The sequence below is a fragment of the Pelodiscus sinensis genome, chromosome 2 (genome assembly GCF_049634645.1).
Source record: "Pelodiscus sinensis isolate JC-2024 chromosome 2, ASM4963464v1, whole genome shotgun sequence".
NCBI lineage: Eukaryota > Metazoa > Chordata > Testudines > Trionychidae > Pelodiscus > Pelodiscus sinensis.
In genome coordinates, this window is record NC_134712.1 from 131,143,297 (window position 1) to 131,165,519 (window position 22,223).

The 22,223-nt window shown below is 44.2% G+C and overlaps 1 protein-coding gene across 2 annotated transcripts in view; it reads right to left on the reverse strand.

Moving 5' to 3' along the window:
- The window catches only part of FBXL7 (F-box and leucine rich repeat protein 7), a 323,839-nt gene that overhangs the window by 225,014 nt on the left and 76,602 nt on the right, over positions 1-22,223 (reverse strand). For both annotated transcript variants that reach the window (XM_006117085.4, XM_006117086.4), the window contains one exon: positions 10,940-11,029. In XM_006117085.4, coding sequence (XP_006117147.1) covers positions 10,940-11,029 — 90 coding nt within the window. Of the gene's footprint in view, positions 1-10,939; positions 11,030-22,223 lie in introns of those variants that run through there.

Genomic DNA, 22,223 nt, shown 5'->3' on the forward strand with positions numbered 1-22,223 from the left:
TTTATCAGCCTCTGTGGTAATGTCAGAGTTGTTTGAGGCTGTGGATAGCATTGCATTCCACACGGCTGAGGTTATGGAGTAAACGATGCTGTTTTTCCACAATTTCTACCTGTGCACTTCGGTGGAAACATTCTATGTAGAGGTCCAGACTGTCATTTCGACCCTCAGAAGGAGTCCATGCAGAGTTCTTCTTCCTGTGCTGTTGGTGGGAGGGTATCTGTGTGTCAGTGCACTGTTCAGTGTTGTGTTGAAAGTATTCCTTGAGTCGGAGATGGTGAAAGCAGGCTTTCAAATCACCGCAGAACTGTATCATGTTTGTGGGGGTGGTGGAGCAAAAAGAGAGTCCCCGAGATAGGACAGACTCTTCTGCCGGGCTGAACTCTTAACTCTAATGGGTTAAGAGAAGAGTATGGAAAAAGGAAAAGAATGCAATAAGGCAATAAATCCAAAGCAATGTTTCTAAAGTTAATTTTATTAAAACTAGGCAGAATTGTTGACAATACAAGGTCTTCCTCCCTCTTTTATGTAAGGATTTTTACAGAGATAAAGAACAGAGCAGAATCAAAACAGTATAGATTATGCATTATGAATTAACTAGAATATTTGCCCTGTAATACCTGAGCTATGCTGGGTAGGATGGGACGGGGGGGAGAAGGGAAGGTTCAGGAGTCCGGGTTGAGAGCACAGGATGGGCTCAGGGCAGGAGGTGGAGGCAGCCTGCTGCTGCTCCCCAGGGCCAGACAGATAGAATGGGGATATGTGTAGCAGCCAACTGCCAGCTTTTCCCTGGGGCTGGCCCAAGATGGCGGGAGCCATGTAGCCCCAGTTGACAGCAGCTGGCCTGGGGATGGCGGCTGCTCCCAGGGGTGACAAAGGTGGCAGGGATGCTTGCTGTCCCTGGGGCTGGGATGACTGCTCCCTTTGGTCATTCTGAGGTAGAACTGTCGCCTGTGTTTACCCCCACCCCCGCTATGATCATTTATAAGATTAACTTTCCCTGCTATCACACCCCTCCCTTTCCATCTGATGAGAAAGGATCGCATTCCATGCACATCCCATTGTCCAGGCACAACCCAACCCTTTCCTTCGAGAGGAAACTGCATGCCAAATGTGGTGGTGCTAGCTCTTAGGGTATGTCTACACTACAGCATTATTTCGAATTAACTATTTCAAAGTAGTTAATTTGAAAAAACGCATCTAGACATAAAAACTAGCGTTTCTCTAATTCAAAATAGAGTGTCCACATTGAGTGGACCCTGAATCAAAGATAAGGCTGGCCGGAACCAGTGCCAGCAGGGAATCAGGGTCAGACATAGTGTGTGGGGCTGCTGCCTCAGGCTGAGGTCTGTGCTTAAAGGGATCCAAACCCCCATCCTAGACAGACAGTTCTCAGGTGTCTCTGCTTGCTGGTCTACCTCGCTGAGGGACAGAAAAGCATTTGTGTCTCTGAGTGCTCTGGTTGCCCTCACTCAGGACACAACGGCACTCTGCAACATGGAACCAGACCTGCCCCTGGAGACTCTGCTGCGTCTCGTGGACATGTTGCCAGCAGCCTGGCTGCACTTTCTGCAGGCTGCTATCTGGGAGGACTATAGAGGGACTGTCAGGATCCAGGGGGCCCTGCAAGAGAGCTTCTGCCCCGAGGAGCACTAACAGTCTCAATGGTCTGCCCCACTGGGGGTTTGTGCCCCATTCCTTCCTCTCATCCTTCCACTTACCCCTCCCTAGCCCCCCTTCCTGATGTCAAATAATATACATGTATTTTCAAAAATAGAAACTGTCTTTATTTAACACAACTGGGGAGATGAACCTCTGGGGAGACTGGGGAAAGGAGGCGTAAGAAGGCAGGAGAGAGGGCGGGAAAGGGGTGAAGGAAAACTGGGACGAGGGAGCTGGAAGGGGGAAGTAAGGGGAAAAAGGGGAAGGGGAAGCTCAGGGATCACAGTTGGGGGTTTCACCGGGTCACATGTCTCCCAGCATGGCAGGTGCGGGGACCTCAGCATCCCTGGGGGGATGGGTAGGAGGGTGTGGAGATTGAAGAGGGAGAGGCAGGAGGGGGAGAAAGAGTGGGAGGAGGAACAGGAGCTGGGGGAGCAGCAGGTGCGGGAGCGGCACAGGGCAGCACACTCTGCACCAGGGCCTGCAGATGGTGACAGATGGCACAGCCCTGGGCAAGCAGCTCCCACCGGAACTCCCATTCTTCCTACGCCTGTTGCTCCATGATGCAGGTCTGGTCTCGCAGGGCTGCCAGGTGCCGCTCGTGGTACCCCTGCAGTGTTGCAATGGTCCTGCAGAGCCCTCAGGTGCGGGAGCATGTCCCGGGCAGGGTGGTGAGGCTGTGGAGAAAGAAGAGAAGTGGTCAGTTCTCCCTGGGGACACAGTGTGTGAAGCCCAGCCCCACCCTCTGCGAGGTGAGAATGACCGTGCACTGCACCGTTAGACCCGATGTGCTTGTTCAGAGGCCATGTTTGGAATGTCTGGGAGTGGGAGGTGCCCCAAAACCGCACTCATGCCCCTGTGCCATGTATAGTGTGGCTGAGGTGGGGGGAGATGTCCCGTGCCTCTGTGTAGAGGGTGGGTGTGAAGGGAGGGCGTCCTGCTGTGTCCCGCCCCAGGGTCAGGAGCCTGTCAGGTCTCTTCACACACGCGTGTGCCTATCAGGCCACGGCCCCTGTGTGGCACGCAGCTGGAGCCACCTGCCCAAGGGTGGCACGGCACGTGCCCACACGTGCACCGGTGGCTGTGTGATCCGTGGGAAGCATGGCCCACATGCGCAGTCCCTGGTCTCCCTCTCCACCTCCCTACCCCCCCGGTGTAGGGGACAGTACTGGCACTTACCTGGTATGGGCTCCCCGGACGACCCTGCCGACTCCGGTGCAGGGACAGCTGGTGGTGGCCCTTCTGGTGTGCCCAGGTCAGGGCCCTCAGCTCCCGGCTCACTGCCCCCCAGGCTGGCATGAACCGCCCCACTCCCCAGGATTCGGTCGAGCGAGGGCAGGGAAGTAGGGGCAGGTGTCCAAGCCTGCTGCGGTGCCACCCCTGGTAGCCCTGGCATACGCCTGCCGCAGCTCCCGGGTGTGGGCCATGATGGCTGCTCTGCGGCCGTAGACAGCCGCATTCCTCTGCCTAGTGCAGAGATCATGGACATTGAGGGCCTCTCCGCAAACCTCAAGGAGGTCCATGATCTCCGCACTAGTCCACGAGGGCATGCGCCGTCTACGGCCCCTGGTTGGCCCCTGGGTGCTGAGGGACTCGGCAGGGTACAGCTGGCTGCCACTGTCTGCCATTGTGCGGCCACTGGGTGAGGGTCTACAGCTGCTGGCAGGTCTGGCTCTGGCACGTGCCCAGTGACCAGACTCTACCCCTTTAAGGGCCCCAGGGCTGGGGGAGAGGAGAAGAGTTTTCCTGGTTGTGCCCAGAGGGGCCACTAGGGGAAACTGGGAAGGGCTGGAGGCCAGAGAATTCGAATTAGTGTCTACACAGCACTTAATTCAAAATAGCTATTTCGAATTTGGCATTATTCCTCATAGAATGAGGTTTACCAAATTCAAAATAAGCAAATAAAATTTGAAATAGCGGTGTGCATGTATAGACGCTACTGAAGTTAATTCGAAATAACTACTGTTATTTCGAATTAACTTTGTCATCTAGACATACCCTTACTGATTAGGAGGAGTTCTTGAACAAATGGACTCACAAACGGACAGACAGATGCAAAAACTCTCAAATACATGGAGGATATTAACTGTGCTTAAAGAAATACTGTTAAATTGAAAATCATAAGCCTGGTTCACTATTACGAAATTCCACGTGGTTTACATTGATTTTAGTAATGTTATCTCAGCACGAATAAGAACCACACCATGATAAGTCTTAATTATGTACCTGGTAAAATGGATAAACACAACGTACATTACATTTCATACCTTATTAGTCTTTAACACATTGAGTCACATTGCATTAAAACAAAGTAACTGGGTGTGCAAGAAGCTTATTTTTCCAATCTGGTGAACTCTGGAAAAATCTCTAAATCAGAGCTTATGAGAAGCCATGAGTAGGCAGTATTCTAAGGATATGTCTAACCTGCAAAGACAGACAGACAGACAGACAAGGCACCCTGCAACAGTGAGTCTCAAAGCTTGGGTCTACAGAATCAGGCCCATGCTGTAGCACGAAAAAATAGCCATGTAGATGTTCCCACTCTGCATAGTACCCAGACCCTGAGTTTCAATCCTTGGAACTGAGCAAGGACCAAGCAGCCTTGCCAGAACAGCAACAGAAAGGAGCAGAAATCAGGACGCCCCAGTATGCTAGGGATTTGGGATGTTAAATTTAGTTTAATCAACTAATTGACTAGTCGATAAGCAGGGAAGCCACAATGGGGTTAGCTCCCAGCCAGGGAGATAACCCTGCTGTGGCTTTGCCTTTTAAATGTATTAAGAGCCTGTTGGCTCAATACATTTAAAAGGCTAAAGCGCCACAGGAGCGACTCAGTGCATTCTGGGAAAACTGATTCCCAGCTCATGCAGGGTCCCTCCTGCTGTGCTTTTAGCCTTTTAAATGTATTAAGAGCCAGCAGGCAGGGTTAGCTTTAAAAAAGGCAGAGGTGCAGCATCTGGTACTGGGCACGAGCTGGGAATCAGCAGATTCCTAGCTCACACCTGGTCCCAGCTACTCCCCTGCCTCCTGCTGAGACAGTGCTGGGGGGAACTGGCTTTTAAGCCAGCTCTCTCCAGCACTGGCTCCTGTCCCTCCCTCCCCATCTTGCTGCCTCTATCAGAGGCAGCAGGTGGGGGGAAGTGACTAGTCAAGGGATTAGTCAACTATCCAATAAGCTTTTGCTTGTCAACTAGTCACTTACATCCCTACTAGGCATTGTACAAAAGTTTATTCATTTATTCACATGCCCATTTGTTAGTGTCTTAAAGCAGAAAGCTGCATGTGGACTTCTGTTATCAATACTATTTCTAATATCAGACCTCTGTCTTACTTGAGACTTCTTCCCTTGCAAGATTTCAGTGTGGTCTCTGCTACAAAATATCAGACCTAGCATTTAACTAAAACCAGCTTTCTAAAAGTCTATATTCTCCCCCAAGCAAGTTATTCTGCTTTTGGGCACAATGTAAATGCATTTTCTCTGATAAATCTCACATTTCAACTTATTTGAGCTGCAGCTTTACAATTCTATGTACTTTTCCAATTTGTCCTTCGGATTGTTCGGTAAGAGAGTTTTAAACATTTGGCTGTAGAATTTCAATCCAAATTATCTAGAATAACGAAAGGTTCCAATTTGCAGCCTGAGTCAGTGCCAATGCCCCAACCACCTTTTGTCTTGTATTTAAACTCTGATGCTTAGATACTGATTGAAGTGGCATCGTTATAATTAGCATGTTTTTAGAACTGCAGCCTATTAGATAAATGCATAGCACAATGTGGTTAAACAGAGAAATACCTAAACCCAAGACTATGGACTACTCGAAGTTTGAAAGATTAAATTTTTTTCAAAATTCAGTAAATGCCCATTTCACTTCATGTACACAAACTGGTGAAAACATATTTTCACTGATGATAATAAAAATTTAGCAAGACAAAAAATGCTGCCTGAGAACTTACAATGTGATTTAAGGAAATTTACTTTTCATTTTTTCTTTACATGGGATGTTGATAATTTGTGTTTTAACAGTTATAAAGCTTTAACTTATTAAATCTCAACATCTGTTCTTAAGTAGTCATCTGACTCCTCCATAATTTCCTGCAACTGTGAAAGTTTAAATAGAAAAATTTAAAAGTGCTTAAAAATAGGTATTATCCACTTACGAGATTGAGAATCACACTTTGCCAATCCAACTACTTTTTACTTCTACACATCACTTGAATGGATCAAACTCGTGTATGCTTTCAAGTATATTGGTTACAAGTTTAAATAAATAGTGAATACTTTTTATTATGCCAAAGTGTTTATAGTTTTGGATGTATTGACTGTCATGGCTTCCACCCTACACCCTGATCTTTGGCTTCAATGATGCACTGCTGAATGTACCAAGAGTAACTTAGACTTATCTGGAGTTCCATTGTTTGCAAATGAAGCTACATGAAAATGAATGGTTGTGAAACTCAAAAACAATCAAAAATAGCACCCATTTCACCCTGGGTATGTCTACACTACCACCCTAGTTTGAAGTAGGGTGGTAATATAGGCAACCGGAGTTGCAAATGAAGCCCGGGATTTGAATTTCCCGGGCTTCATTTGCATCTCGCCGGGCGCCGCCATTTTTAAATGTCCGCTAGTGCGGACTCCGTGCCGTGCGGCTACACGCGGCACGGACTAGGTAGTTCAGACTAGGCTTCCTAGTCTGAACTATCGTTATTCCTCATGAAACGAGGAGGGGGACTAGCCAGTGGGAAGCAGGGCTGGCCGGGAAGGGGTTGGGAGGAACGGGGCTGGCCGTGGGGGGGGGGGGGGGGGGAGAGGGAGACTGGCCAGCAGGAAGCAGGGCTGGCCTGGGCGCACACAGATTCCGGGGTGCTGCCCATCCCATTCACGGTCCTGGCGAGGTGCATGGGCGACTCTGGCCCCAGAGATTCCATCCTGCCCTGCCCCTGCCTCTGCCCCCGCCCCTCCTCCTCTCTACTGCATAGTTGCATACTGCCTGGCTAGTAGACATGCTCACTCAGCGTGAGTGTGTCTACCAGCCAGGCAGTACAAAACTATGTACTGATACTCATGATAATAATAAAAACTTAATTAGAAAATGCCGGACATTTTTATCTCAATTTGTTTCCCGTACAGAAAGCTCAAATAGAGGACTGTCCGGTTCAAAACCGGACACCCGGCAACCCTACAGCTCCTCCAAGCACCACTTCCACCTGCCCCACCTCACGCTGCTGCCTCTGTGTAAAGATGTAAAACACTCACATTGTTCTGGTGTGAAGTAATACACAGGTTGCAGGGCAACAGTGAATCAGGCTCAGATTTTCTTCTAGCTGTTTCATGGATACACAGTACTATAACTTCAGCAACAACTTTGTACCAACAGCCTCAAATGAAAGGAAGGAGAAAGAGAGCACACCACACAACTGGAAAGAATTAGGGTCAGTATGCAAAACTGGAATTCAGTTTGGGAGGCAGGGTAAAAATAGAAGGCCTCCCACTTCACATACTTGAGTTAGTTCACGATTTCCCAACTCTGCAGGGAGCACAGAATTTAGTTGCCACTAGAGATGCAATGGTATTTTTAAAAAGTAGTCATTTACTTATCTGGTTTAGTGTTGCATACCATTCAAGATTAAGTAGAACAATTCTGCTGGCATCCTTTCATGATCCCTTTTAGTGACACATGCACACAGTCTATTAATAATTTATGGCACTGTGAACTTTGCCTAGTGGTAAGAGCAAAGGATAGAATTAGGGGTTTTCAAACTTACTGTATGAACTGGCAGAACACTTGAAGCTCAGACACTATGTGACGGGGGCCATGTAAGACAAAGTATGGTGTGAAATACAGCCTTTGTTGTAGTCAGGGACAACTACACTAATTTTATGGAACACTGAAGCACAGAGTAAAATTGATTAACAATTGTAAAATGTTTTGTAAATAATAAAAAGGCACAAACTACTACTGTTTATACAATGGGGCTCCATTTTTTGGTTGGTCCCTAGGCACTACTGTAATTATTTATAATTAACTAATTGAAAGATCTCTCACAACCTGGAATCTTAAGATATCATTCAACCTGAAGAATGAACACATCTGATTCTCAAGAAGGACATTTTGTTATTCAGTTGAATTCTCACTACAGAAGAGAAATGTGTTTTAAAGAATCCTGAACCTGAAACTGCAACCCCAATATTTTCAGGTGTACAGGATGAGTCATTTAAGCATCGCACAATACTGGTATTTTGTAGGTCAACAGGCACAAGAAAAAGATATACAGTGAAACAAAAACAGCACCAGCAATATATTCTTAAAGTAGCCCAGTGTCTGAGTGTCTGTAACGCCAAAGTGCTGGCTGTTCCCTCTGGATGGCGCTGTTGCCTGAGTCATGTTCTTCGCCTCCCGCCGTGGCGCTCGGCTGATTTCTGCGCCATTCAGCCGGGCCACCGCGGGGGAGAAAGCAGCGCAAGTGGCCATTTGGGAACCACGCTTTCCATGCAGCACAGGGGTGCTGCATGGGAACTGCGGCACACAAAAGGCCACTTGCGCCGCTTGCTCCCCCGCAGTGGCCTGGCTAAGCGGCGCAGAAGTCAGCCAAGTGCCACAGTGGGAGGGGAAGGGGGCAGTGTGGTGATGTACACGGCCAGGGGGCGGGGCCTGGCCGTGTATGTCACCGTCCTACCCCCTTTTACATCCTGCCATGGCGCTCAGCTGACTTCTGCGCCGCTCAGCCGGGTCACCGCGGGAGAGCCCAAATGGCTGCTTGCTCTGTTTGCTCCCCTGCAGCGGTCTGGCTGAGCGGCGCAGAAGTCAGCTGAGCACCACAGCGGAAGGCAAAGGGGAGCGGGGCGGTGACGTACACGGCCAGGGGGTGGGGCCTGGATGAGCGTGCATCCCCGATGGAGACAGAAGAGAGCGGAGAGAGAGTGAGAGGCAGGAGGGAGAGAAGAGAAAGAGAGAGACGGAGAGAGAGGCAGGAGGCGGAGGAGAGCTGAGAGAGAGGGGGAGGCAGTAGGAGGAGGAGAGAGAGAAAAGGAGACACGGAGCGAGAGACCGGAGGCTCAGGAGAGAAGAATGACATGGAGGAGAGACCTGAAAATCCCGTCTTATGATGGGCTAATTGGCTAGTATATTCATAATAGCAGAAGTGTCCTCATACATTGGATTTCATAAGACACCTATGATCAGAGATAGGTTTACACAGTTTGAGGTAGTATAAATAAGAAAGGTATAGGAAAAGCTTACGAGGCTCCTTTACCCTGGATTCCTTCCAAATCTCAATGATAATTCAGGAAATTCATTTGTCAATTATTTTACATCTGCTGGGACACAAGTGAATTCCCCTCACTAGCGTGCATCTGATTAATACAATCAGGCTGTAAACTTCAGGACAAGCTATTCAAAGGACTTGACTAAAAGTATGTAGAGCTGATGGATTTCAATGAGAATATTTAAATCTTAAAATACTATGTGTAATTAATGTAAGTTAGATTCAAAATATGTGATATTCCCCAGTTATCTTTAACTTAAAGGAATTTAGATTACTGAATATTGAGTATTTATAGCATTCTTAGTTGTGTCTTTCTTTACCTGAATTTAGTACAGCAGTATTCTGTAGATTTTTCCTTATGCTTCATAAATTCAGTTTTAGGATTTGTCAACACAGTCTCAACAGTTCCACATTAGCCATTCTAGGCTGCATCATCCTCCCCACAATCCCGTCACGTAGACAGGCCCTTAAGTTTTGTCAAGAAAAATACCTTGATGCAAAAATGATCTAAGGTGAAATTAATGGCTACCACGCTCTATGAAAGATAAAAATCTATTGCTATATTATCTTAGGCCCAAACCAGGATTTGGATCCAGAGTGGAATTTCCCAAAATGTCCTAGTTATGTCTGGACTTCATACCTCTGCGGACAGAGGCACGTAAAATAGGCTACCCGACATAGTCAATGAAGCAGGGATTTAAGTATCCCCAGCTTCATTAAAATAAAAATGGCCGTCGCGCTGTGCGGGCTCAGCTGATCGTCGGCACAGTGTGTGAGTCAAGACACAGATAGGTCAACAGGGGAAGCCTTTGTCGACCACTCCTGTAAACCTCGTTCCACGAGGCATAAGGGAGCGGTCGACAAAGGCTTCCCCTGTCGACCGATCCACGTCTTGACACGTGCGCTGTGCCGACGATCAGCTTAGCCCGCACAGCGCAACAGCCATTTTTATTTTAATGAAGCCGGGGATATTTAAATCCCCGCTTTATTGACTATGTCGAGTAGCCTATTTTACGTGCCTCTGTCGGCAGAGGCATGTAGTCTAGACACACCCCTAGTGTTTACACCCAAGACTTAAATTCCTGGAGATGCTCAGAAATCGTTTTTTAGGTCAACCACTCTTTAGTAAACCTATTAATTTTACTTTATTCTCAGCATGAGTAGAGTAGAATCTCTGGGTAATGAATATAAGCTATGAACTGACGAGTCAATCACAGACCTCATTTGGAACCAAAGGTACACAAACAGGCAGCAGCGGGGGTGGGGAGAGGGAGGGCAGCAACTACAGTGAAGTACTGTGTTAAACTATTTTTTAAAAAGGATTACCAGTTAGGAGAGGTTTTTTAACAACTTCTATTCACATCATGAAATGATTGGTGTTTTCACATATCATACTTCCCTGAAATATATTTATAAACCAGACATTTCTATTAGGTGTGAATACAGACATAAAATCTTCCTTCTCCCCCAACACACCAAAAAAGGCCATATCTTGAAACTGAAACATACCTTAATCACTCCAGGTAAAATACATTAATCTGACCAAATCTTGGTCAACTTTCTGTCTATAACTATTTACTTTTGAATCCCTTGCACAAATTTCCAAGCACACCATTTGGTTTTTAATCATATGTCATTCATAGTAGAGCAATAAAGATAATCTAGGTCTCTACCCACTGTGTTTTCATGAAGTATTTTCCCTGGAAATAAGCTTGAAGTTTGATCACATCAGTCTTAATACTCAATACCCACCCTCTGTAATAAATGTCTTGAACAAATTTCAGCAACTTTCAGAAACTCTCTTAGAGTTACATTTTGCAGAACTGATTTAAACACTTGCAAAATTAAAACTAAAAATTGTACAAATGAATATGTTTGAAAGAGCTTTATTTTAAATTTACAATGGTCCCAAGGAAATGAAGAGTAAGTTTGGGGAAGGAGAATTAATCTTCTGAATACGGCCAACATTACATAAGGGGAAGGATAGCTTACATAATGAACACAAGACACTTACCTTCACTGGTAGCCACATTCTTCTGGGCTTTGGTTGGTGTGTGATCTGTACTTGAACTCACGTCGGATGAGATGCTTGAGCTGCCTTTGCCTGCAAAAAACATGGGAGTTAAACAGCGTAAATATTAATAGCAGGGGAGAAGAATCTTCAATTATCAGACCTTGGGACAACGCCAAGTTCAGTGGCTGATTTTCAGTTTGTACTGGGTAGAGGCATTATAGCCTGCAGAATAAGCATCCTTTATTCTGGAATTTCCACTACATGCAGCTGACGAAGAGGGTCTTTGCCCACGAAAGCTTATGCTCCAACAAATGTAAGTCTATAAGGTGCCACAGCTCCATCTCATTGTTTATGCAGATTCAGACTAAGCCTCTGATACTTAAACAAAATACAGGACTATGTAGCACTTTAAAGACTAACAAGATGGTTTATTAGATGATGAGCTTTCGTGGGCCAGAGTGAGTCTGGCCCATGAAAGCTCATCATCTAATAAACCATCTTGTTAGTCCTGTATTTTGTTTCAGCTACACCAGACTAACACGGCTACATTTCTATCACCCCTCTGATACTTGTCATCCTTTATTCAGGGCTTCAAGTTTTACCTGTTTTGTGGAGGTTCCTTACTGCACACATGCTCAGTTCCATAATGAATTAAAAAATTTAATTTGTCATTAGCAGTTGCAAGACAAGAATTGGACTTTTACCAGAGGTCACTAATCCAAATGTAGCCCTCCTCCATGTTCACCAATGCCACAGCTGTTCCATTTATCTTCAGTGTTGAATAACATATCAAGTAAAGGGTTTGGGTGAAAGGGTTACACCAACATCATCTGTGAATCAAGGTATATTTGGTAGATAGTGGAGGTGGGGTATCTCAAAAAGCCCTCTGAGAAAACTGTTGGCAACAACTGATATTTTGATGGCACCTATTTACTGGCAGCCTTACGATTGCTGTAATCAATGAACTATTAGCCAGCAGGAAATTTCCAAAATAAAAGGGTTAAGTTGGCAGCCAAACACCTTAAAATGTAGCTACTGCATGTCTTTTTCATATGGCTTAGCACAATTAAAAGATTCAAGTTAATGGGTCATATCACCCAAACAGGAAAATAAATCATCTTTGTTTCCTCTTACATGGACACACAACTTAAATGACACAGCATTCTGGAGCTAAGCAGTATTTATTGTTGATTTCTCCTGCTTTTTACTGCTAGCCAGGAGAGTGCAATGCTACTTTGTATTATGTTTGTTCGATTCTCTTGCCATATCCCACTGCACCAGTGGTTTTCAATCTGTAGTTCAAGGACATCTGGTGCTCTGCAGACTGTTTTAAGACTTCTGAAGGGGCCCACACCTCCATTTGAAGTTTTTAGGAAGCTGCACTACACTAAGGCTCTTGGGTGCATTTGCACAGTTCTCCTGTATTCAGATACAAAGTAGAAACACAGAAAGAAGCAAGATGGCAAGGAAAAATTAACATGGCTAGGGACGTCAACAGAGCTACAACAAATAAGATTGAGTGAGTTCTCTTTCTGGTTAACACCTAATTTTTGGCAACCAGACCTACAATATCCCACCCTCACTTCACTTCTTTCGAGGCCCTACCACTTCATCTTAGTCTCACACCCATTTCTCAGTGCTCCCTCCCCTCCAACCCACAGTCACTTGCTAACACGTCTCAATGAGCTTGCCTGCAAGAAGCAGATGGCCTCAGCTGAACAGGGACTGGCACATGCGGCATGTTAATGACCCAGTGCCTCTCCCCACTCTGGGTCTTTGCTTTGGGAGCCATTTAGAGTTCCCAGATCCCCTTTTCAACCCGATTTTCCAGTTGAAAACTGGACGTCTGGTAACCCTAAAGGACACCCAGACACAGAAGCCAAAAACCAGAAACCAAAAACTAGATAACCAGACAGTCCAGCTAAAACCCAGATGGATGGCGATCCTAGTGTTCTTGCCTTGTTGTATGTCCAAGGACACAAAAGAAGCAGAAAGATGAGAAAGATCTAGGCTTGAAGGGGAGAAGATTAGAGTGCAAAAATTTAAGAGGAGGATTTTAAAATGAACAGCAGGAAATGGGGCAGTTAATAAAAGTAAAACACAGTAGTTAAAAGCAATAAAACACTGACAAAAATGCAGAATTGAATCACAACTGAGTTAGCTCTATGGGGCCTGATTCAGTTTTGACTAGCATACCCTTACTTGGACTACATGTATATTACAGGCAGTCCCCAGGTTACGTACAAGATAGGGACTGTAGGTTTGTTCTTAAGTTGAATTTGTATGTAAGTTGGAACTGGTACATATTGTACCCCTGGTGTCCCCGATTCAGCCGCTGCTGAAACTGACCAGCGGCTGACTACAGGAAGCCCGAGGCAGAGCTGCTTTGCCCCGAGCTTCCTGGAATCAGCTGCTGATCATTTTCAGCAGCAGCTGACTTGGGGACAGCTGGGGTAGAGCAGCTGGGGTGCTGCCAGGTTGGTGCCGAGGTGCAGCGCTATGGGGACCAACCCAGCAGCGCCCCAGCTGCTCTGTCCCAGGCGTCCAGATTCAGCCGCTGTTGAAACTGACCAGCAGCGGCTGAATTGGACACGCCTGGGGCAGAGCAGCTGGAGTGCTGCTGGGTTGGTCTGGTAGCGCCGACCCTTGGTGCGGCGGGACCAACCCGGCAGCACCCTAGCTGATCTTGGGGATGCCTGGGGCAGAGCAGCTGGGGTGCTGCTGGGTTGGTCCCACAGCGCCGAGGTGTGGCAGCCCCCCAGCTGCTCTACCCCAGGCGTCCTGATTCAGCCGCTGCTCAAACTGACCAGCGGCGAGAAAAGCCTGGTCTGCTGGGGGGGGGGGGCACTAGATGCGCCCCCCCCCCCTCCCAGCAGACCAGGGAGACGCGGAACAGCTTTTCTCGCTGCAGAGGACGCGGGCGGCAGGACCGCCGAGGTGCGTCTCGGCGGTCTGCTAGGGGGGGGGGGGCGCGCAGCTAGTGCGGGGCGAGTCACCCCGTTCGTAAGTAGGGATCGGACATAAGTCGGATCCACGTAACCCGGGAACTGCCTGCACAGCAAAGACTTTCCCTGCAAGCACAGACGGGTATTCACACTTGTTTAGTATTGTCAGAGAACAAGATATGACTTTTCTACAACCACAACTGTGAGTAAAAAAGACCAACCAATTTGATAGTTCTGAGGAAATGAAGGCTATACAATACACAGCTAAATTTAAGAAGTATCCTTTACCCCATGTATACTACAATTAACTTCAACTGAAGAATGTTAAGTAAAGCCATTTAAAGTTATGTTTTTTTATAAAGTTACATTATATGCAGAAAACTAGCTGACACCACATTTCTGTCACTTGAGTAAACCTATAATCATAGGAATGTTAGCAGGAGACTTTTCTGATCTGGTATTTCAATCAAGCATTCCTTGGGGTTCTGAATTAAAGTATGCCTGGTTTTCATAACATTTGGATGTGAGGAGGTCTGTTCTTTTAAACATGCCACAGCAAAATAAGGATTACATTTTTTTTAATGGGAATTGACCGTTGAATATTCAAACCTAAGGTGCTTTTCAAACTGGCTACTGCCACTTATGCCTTAGTTCAACTCCAGAGAAGAACACGCTACTATAAAATTGCTAAAATTGACATGTTCCCTAATGTGTGAGAGGCTATGAAGTGGGGATATATTAAGTGGACAGAATGAATTAAAAAGACATATTTGAGCTGAGGAAAGTAGTCAAAAGTTTTCATCAGAGCCCATATACTCATCAGTGTCACCAGTTTGGTTGCCTTGAGAAAAAATCTTAACAAAAAGTAACAACTGTTCTGATGCAGAGAGAAAGAAAGTGTATGAAACCTACAGTCCATCATCAAGATGCTCCCAATTTAAGAGGCCTCCAAGATTAGGTGTCATTGTTGAGGTGGGAGAAATCAAGGTGTGCACTGAGTACAGAGGAATAGGTTTGCCAAGTTTTATTTTCGGAGTAGGGTTTGATATTTTAATTTAAATACAAGCTTCAGGAAAAAAACTATAGGGCTTAGGGTATTTTGCTATCAAAACTTAGTGGCTGCGTCTAGACTGGCATGATTTTGCGGAAATACTTTTAACGGAAAAGTTTTTCCGTTAAAAGTATTTCCGCAAAAGAGCGTCTAGATTTTGTGCAAAAGCATCCGTGCCCAGTATAGACTAGCTTTTGCACAAGAAAGCTCCAATGGCCATTTTAGCCATTGGGCTTTCTTGCGCAAAAAATTAAGGTGCCTATCTACATTGGCCCTCTTGCGCAAGTATTCTTGCGCAAGAGGGCTTATCCCTGAACGGGAGCGTCAAAGTATTTCCGCAAGAAGCACTGAATTCTTACATTAGAACGTCAGTGCTCTTGTGCAAATTCAAGCGGCCAGTGTAGACAGCTGGTAAGTTTTTGCACAAAAGCACTTGCTTTTGCACAAAATCTTGCCAGTCTAGACGCACCCAGTAGGTATTACCAGCATAAGGCATTAAATCCATATCCAAACACTGCACCCATGTGCAAGGCAATTCACCCCTAAAAGCAGACCACCATTTCCACATTCTGCTAAAGCACAGAAACTGCAAGAATAAATAGATTAAGAGGATAGGATGGCAAGGTGTAATTAAGGTGTAATCAACGGTACAATAATCCCTTGAACTATTTTCTTCCAAAGAGGTGACTTCTTTCCGGGGGAAAGGAAATTAGTAACACAAAACATGGAACACATTTACCAGCTGCATGAATGCAACAAAGATAGAAATTTGCATTGTTGGAGCACAAGGTCTTGTACTGGGAGAGAAAGGAGTTTCCATTGTCAATAGTAGGAAGTCTTCTGTTCCCCAACAGGAAAGCCACCAGGCATAACAACTAATAACAATGTATTACTTAATATAGTATGAATGGCCTACTAGCACCTTAAAGACTAACGAAACATGTAGATAGTGTCATGAGCTCATGACACCATCTACATATTTCGTTAGTCTTTAAGATGTTTTGTTCATGATACCATCTACATGTTTTGTCAGTCTTTAAGGTGCTGCTAGACCATTCATTGTTTTTCAAGTTTTTCTGGTTACAGACTAACTCGGCTACCCCTCTGAAGTTTTTAATATAGTATGTTTCTGTATCAATCTTGGAATCCTAGTCTACAGGATACTTGTGATACTGACAACAGTAAATTACGTGTACTACTGGAACTTAATATTATAACAGCTAAAAACAAGAGGAAAAAAGCCAAATATTATACATAATTACTCTAACCAGATGCCCCTTTTGCTGCATTCTGATTGTTCTGTTAATATTTTATACTTATTTCCTACATAATGGAACAATGTCAACAGAAAAGATGGTGCCCCAGCCCCAGAACAGCCAACAGACTTGTGCTTAGAGGGCCATCGGAGACCTGGTTGCAGTCTCTGCTCCAGAGCAGGTATCTAAACCTAAGTCTTCCTCATCCCAAGAAAGTTCTCTAATCCTGAGCTATTGGTTGTCATGGGCCTGCTGCTACCTCTTCCACTTGGCAAATAACAGCTAACTCTCCTTTTGAAATTGGAGCCCCACCAAAAAATGTTTTGTCTTAAACTTTTCAATGAATTATAACACTAATTTACAAAGATTGGTTTGTGGCAACTAATTGCAATTTTTTTCCCGCAAATAAGTGATCCTCCTGAAAAAAATTTCCCCATTGCACTCACCCCAATAATTTTGTAATTTAGTGTCTTGTAGGCAGTGCTGGCTTGAGTTCTTGCGTCCCTAAGCAAATTGAAAAAATGTCCATCCCCTCAAATAAACAGCTACTAAACATTTTGCTGCTTCTAAAATGTTGGTGCCTTCTGAGAAAACTGGCCCGGCTTATAAGCCTAGACTGATAATGAGCAGCAGCCGCCGCCACATGCCAACAATCATAAATTGCATCTATTAATTTCAAAACCAGAAACTAAACCAAACTAAACAAGAGACAGTAAAAGTCCTACAGTCTGAAATATTTTCAAGTGTGGCGTTGGGAGGAGTTTATAACCACAGAAAATTTCAATGAAACAGACAGCAAACAAGAGCAGATTCTTAAATAATGGCCTATCCCTCTCTCAATTAAAAATACACATTCCATCAAGAGCAACCTTTTGGTATTTCAACATAAATATCCCACCCCACGGATAGTGCAAGATTGTTACAGACCTTGACATAGGTGTACAGAGTGGTGGGAAGCACAAGATCGTGAGAAGTTGAGGAAATCTATCCAGTAATAAAACACAGGACTATGTAGCACTTTAAAGACTAACAAGATGGTTTATTAGGTGATGAGCTTTTGTGGGCAAGACCCACTTCCTCAGATCAAATAGTGGAAGAAAATTGTCACAATCATATATACCAAAGGATACAATTAAAAAAGTAAACACATATGAAAAGGACAAATCAAATTTCAGAACAGAAGGGGGATGGGGAGGGAGATGTAAATGTCTGAGAGCTAATGATATTAGAGGTGATAATTGGGGAAGCTATCTTTGTAATGGGTAAGATATTTTCTTCCACTATTTGATCTGAGGAAGTGGGTCTTGCCCACGAAAGTTCATCACCTAATAAACCATCTTGTTAGTCTTTAAAGTGCTACATAGTCCTGTTTTTTGTTTCAGCTACACCAGACTAACACGGCTACATTTCTATCACTGTTCAGTAATAGGCAGGGTTGCCAGAGGGTTTAACCAAAAATACCGAACCCCCCCCCCCCCCCCCCAAAAATAAAACCACAACCCACCATACCAGGAAAAAAAATTCTTTTGAGGACAAAAAAAGGGTGAGACCAAAGTTGTTGAGAAAAAAAGGGACCCCCAATAGAGGCCCCCCCCCCCAAAAAAAGAGGCTTTTTTGCCGGCGGCCATTTTGTTTTTCTTTTTCAGCCACAAGACAAGCCCCTGTGGAACCAGGTAAGCAGGGGGATCGGGAATGCTGTGGGGGAGCAGGGGCTGGGCCCGGTTGCTGAGTGTGTCGTAGGGTTACCAGGTGTCTGGTATTTTCACCTCCTGACAGGGGGGGAAAAAAAAAATCAGAAGATACTGGACATTTTAGGTGTCTGGTATTTTCTGAATTATTTACTGGACAGAAGGCAAAAATACCGGACTGTCCAGGTCAATACCAGACACCTGGCAACCCTAGTAATAGGAGACAACTAATTCCACACTTTTTAGTAGGGAGGTGCGCTATTTTATCACCCCCTGAAGGGGAAATATTGAAGATCTACATTCGTACTATGTTTAACAAAAATAAGGGATATTTTAACCAAAAAAGGAGTTAAGATAACCAGGAAGATGACTAGATATCTGGCTCATTTTGGAATAACAGTGTTTGTTATTGGTGTTTTCAAGCCAATAACAATAGATTTTATGATTCAAGGACAAATTACAACCTATTTCACAAAGCTGTGCAGGGAATTACAGGGGGTAGATTTAGGTCAGGGCTATTCAACACATGGCCCACGACCCCTTTCCATGTGGCCCAAGGAGCCTTGTGCCTCTTCCTGGGCTACCTGCCTTTCTGCCTGCTTGCTACTGACTGGGGGGGAGTTGTGGCAAGAAGCAGCGGAGCCCCCCCACAAGCAGAGCCACATGACATGGCTCTGATAAAAGCTGCACCTGCGCATGAGCAGGAGCTGCCAGCCAGCGGGTGGTGGAGGGGTGGTAAGAGGCAGCAGAGCCTCCTTTCAAGTGATGTCATATGGGTGAAAATTGGGTAAATATTGAATTTTATTAATATCAGCAGAACGGAATTAAATGGGGCCTGACTGTTGTGTAATCTAGCCTTAATCTTTGTATTCATGCCCGTCAGTATGAAAGATGTTATTTGCATATATTTGCATAAATATTTGCATATATTTGTAGCCATGCTTAAGTTGCGGCCCTCTGCATGTGCTGTGGGGATCATTGTGGCCCCCGGGGCTTCCAAAATTGAGTAGCCCTGATTTAAGGTTATGTGCACAAGTAGAAGTGCAGGGAGACAGCAACCTCCACAGGGGCACTACTTCCCCTCCTGTGCAGGAGACAAAGAGCAATTGGAACTTAGGTCAACTAGTTTCAGAGCCCCCCACAAAATGCATTTTCCAGTGAAAAAACAGCCATAAATGTTGCTAAACTCTACTGATAACTGGAGTCCAGAACACTAAGAAAGTCACTGGAAAAGATGTGATTCATCACACTGCAAAAGAGGAACGGATATCAATACCGATAGTATGGATTTGATTTTTTCCTTGTCTGATCTTGCCGATATGAACCCTGATGCTTACCTATAAATGCTATTCTCTCGCTCACATTAAAATGCATTCATTGACCTTTTCCCCAAATGTAAAGGACATAAAGCATACACGTTTTTTCCATCTCTAGTTTCTAATGATTCATATTACACTGATTAGTCTTTCAGCCTTAAAAACACACACACACACACACACACACACACACACACACACACACACACACACACACACACACAAAAATAACCCTCTTGTCTGCTTTACTTTTTGAACTGTTATTTTGCAAGTAGCTTTACAATAACTGACAACCCATTCTGGTAGCTGGATTAAAAGGAATATCTAGCTTCTATTTCTACAGAAGATGTACTTTGAATAAATGAATAAGTATGGTAAAATAGGTTTTACAAAACACACTACTGAACCCAATAGCAAAAAAAATTTTTTTTTTACTTTATGCCAATGAGATTATGTGTTAGAACTAGCTCAATTCCATTTCTTAACTCTATTGCATAGTAGACTCCAACTTAATAAATGAAGTTCCTCTAATCCTTTTCTTGAACTCTCTGACCTAATTTGAACATTTTAATGTGTGTCACACTTTCATACTACTTTTATCTTATTAAAATTCACAATTCAGTGAATTTGAGTGTTTTGAGTAATATTTCAGAACAGTTTTAATGTGTGTTTTTCCAGCATACAAATGTCCCTTCTGTATCCTTTATAAAATAATGATGCTGTCATTTTTAAATCCACATTTTAATGATTATGGATTGATCCCACATTCTCATAATATTTATTGATTACAAGTTCTTCCCCAAACTTAGCTACAGATAAGATTATGGATGAATATAAGCAAACAATACAGGTATGCAGAGGCAAGATTAGAAAGGCAAAGGCACAAAATGAGCTCAACTTACCTATAGACAAAGGAAAACAAGATTTTCTATAAATAGATTAGAAGCAAGAGGAAGACTAAGAACAGGGTAGGCCCACTGCTCAGCGAGGAAGGAGAAACAGTAACAGGAAACTTGGAAATGGCATGTGCTTAATCACTTTGTTTCGGTCTTCACCAATAAGTCTGATGCCTAACATAGTGAATACTAATGGGAATAGGGTCGGTTTAGAAAATAAAACACAAAAATAAACTAAAAGTCACTTAGAGAAGTTAGATGACCAGGGCCTGGTGAAATGCATCCTAGAATACTCAAGGAGCTAATAGTGGAGGCATCTGAGCCTTTAGCTATCATCTTTGAAAAATCATGGGAGACCGGAGAGATTCCAGAAGATTGAAAAAGGGCAAATATAGTGCCCATCTGTAAAAAGGGAAATAAGAAAATCCCCAGGAAACTACAGACCAGTCAGTTTAACTTCTGTGCCAGGAAAGATAACAGAGCAAGTAATTAAGGAATTCATCTGCAAACACCTGGAAGATAATAAGTTGACAGGTAACAGCCAGCATGGATTTGTAAAGAACAAATCATGTCAAACCAATCTGATAGCTTTCTTTGATAGGATAATGACTTTTATGGATAAGGGAGAACCGGTGGACGTGGTATGCCTAGACTTTAGTAAGGCATTTGATACAGTCTTACATGATCTTCTTGTCCATAAACTAGGCAAATACAACATAGACGGGACTACTATAAGACGGGTGCATAAATGGCTAGATAAACATTCTCAGAGAGCAGTAATTAATGGTTCACAATCATGCCGGAAGGGCATAACAAATGGGGTTTTGCAGGGGGTCTGTTTTGGGACCGGTTCTGATCAATGTCTTCATCAATGATTTAGATATTGGCATACGCTTATTAAGTTTGCAGATACTGCCAACCTGGGAGTGGTTGTAACAGCTTTGGAGGATAGGGTCATAATTCAAAATGATCTGGACAAACTGGAGAAATGGTCTGAGGTAAATAGGATGAAGTTTAATAAGGACAAATGCAAAGTACTCCACTTATGAAGGAACAGTTTCACACATACAGAACGGGAAGCGACTGTCTAGGAAGGAGTACTGCAGAAAGGGACGTAGGGGTCAGAATGGACCAGAAGTTAAATGAGTCCACAGTGTGACGCTGTTGCAAAAAAGCAAACATGATTCTGGGATGCATTAACAAGAGTGTTATGAGCAAGACACGAGAAGTCTTTCTTCTGCTCTACTCTGTGACGATTAGGCCTTAATTGGAGTATAGTGTCCAGTTCTGGGCACTGCATTTCAAACAATTTGTGGAGAAACTGGAGCAAGTCCAGAGAAGAGCAACAAGAATGATTACAGGTCTAAACAACATGACCTATGAAGGAAGACTGAAAGAATTGAACTTTGTTTAGTTTGGAAAGGAGAAGACTAAAAAGGGACATGATAGCAGTTTTCAGATATCTAAAAGGGTGTCATAAGGAGGAGGGAGACGTATTGTTCTGCTTGGCTGCTGAGGATAGGACAAGAAGCAATGGGTTTAAACTGCAGCAAGGGAGGTTTAGGTTGGACATTAGGAAAAACTTCATAACTGTCAGGGTGGTTAAACACTGGAATAAGTTGCCTAGGGAGGTTGTGGAATCTCCATCTCTGGAGATATTTAAGAGCTGGTTAGACAGACATTTATCAGGGATGGTCTAGATGGTACTGGGTCCTGCCATGAGGGCATGGGACTAGACTCGATGACCTCTCAAGGTCCCTTCCAGTTCTCATGTTCTATGATTCTATTTCATTATGATATTGGCACAATTCATGGCAGTTCCAAACAAATGTTTTAGTTATACCCTAAAGAAATTTACTCGTTATACCTAAAGAAAGATTACATGTTTTTGACTGAGATGGCATCATAGCATATTTGTGTTTTAAACAACTGGGGGACAAAAGATGTGCAAAACGTTAGCAGACCACCTTAGTAGACCATAAATTGGACTGTTTCAGTAGCTCTAAGAACCTGACATTTAGAGAACTAAATCAAATTTTTATATCCATTTTCTGTGTGGCTACCTGGATGAATATGCATATTTAGTCCCCTTCAGTGACCAAAATAATGCTTGTGCTTGCCCATCAACCACA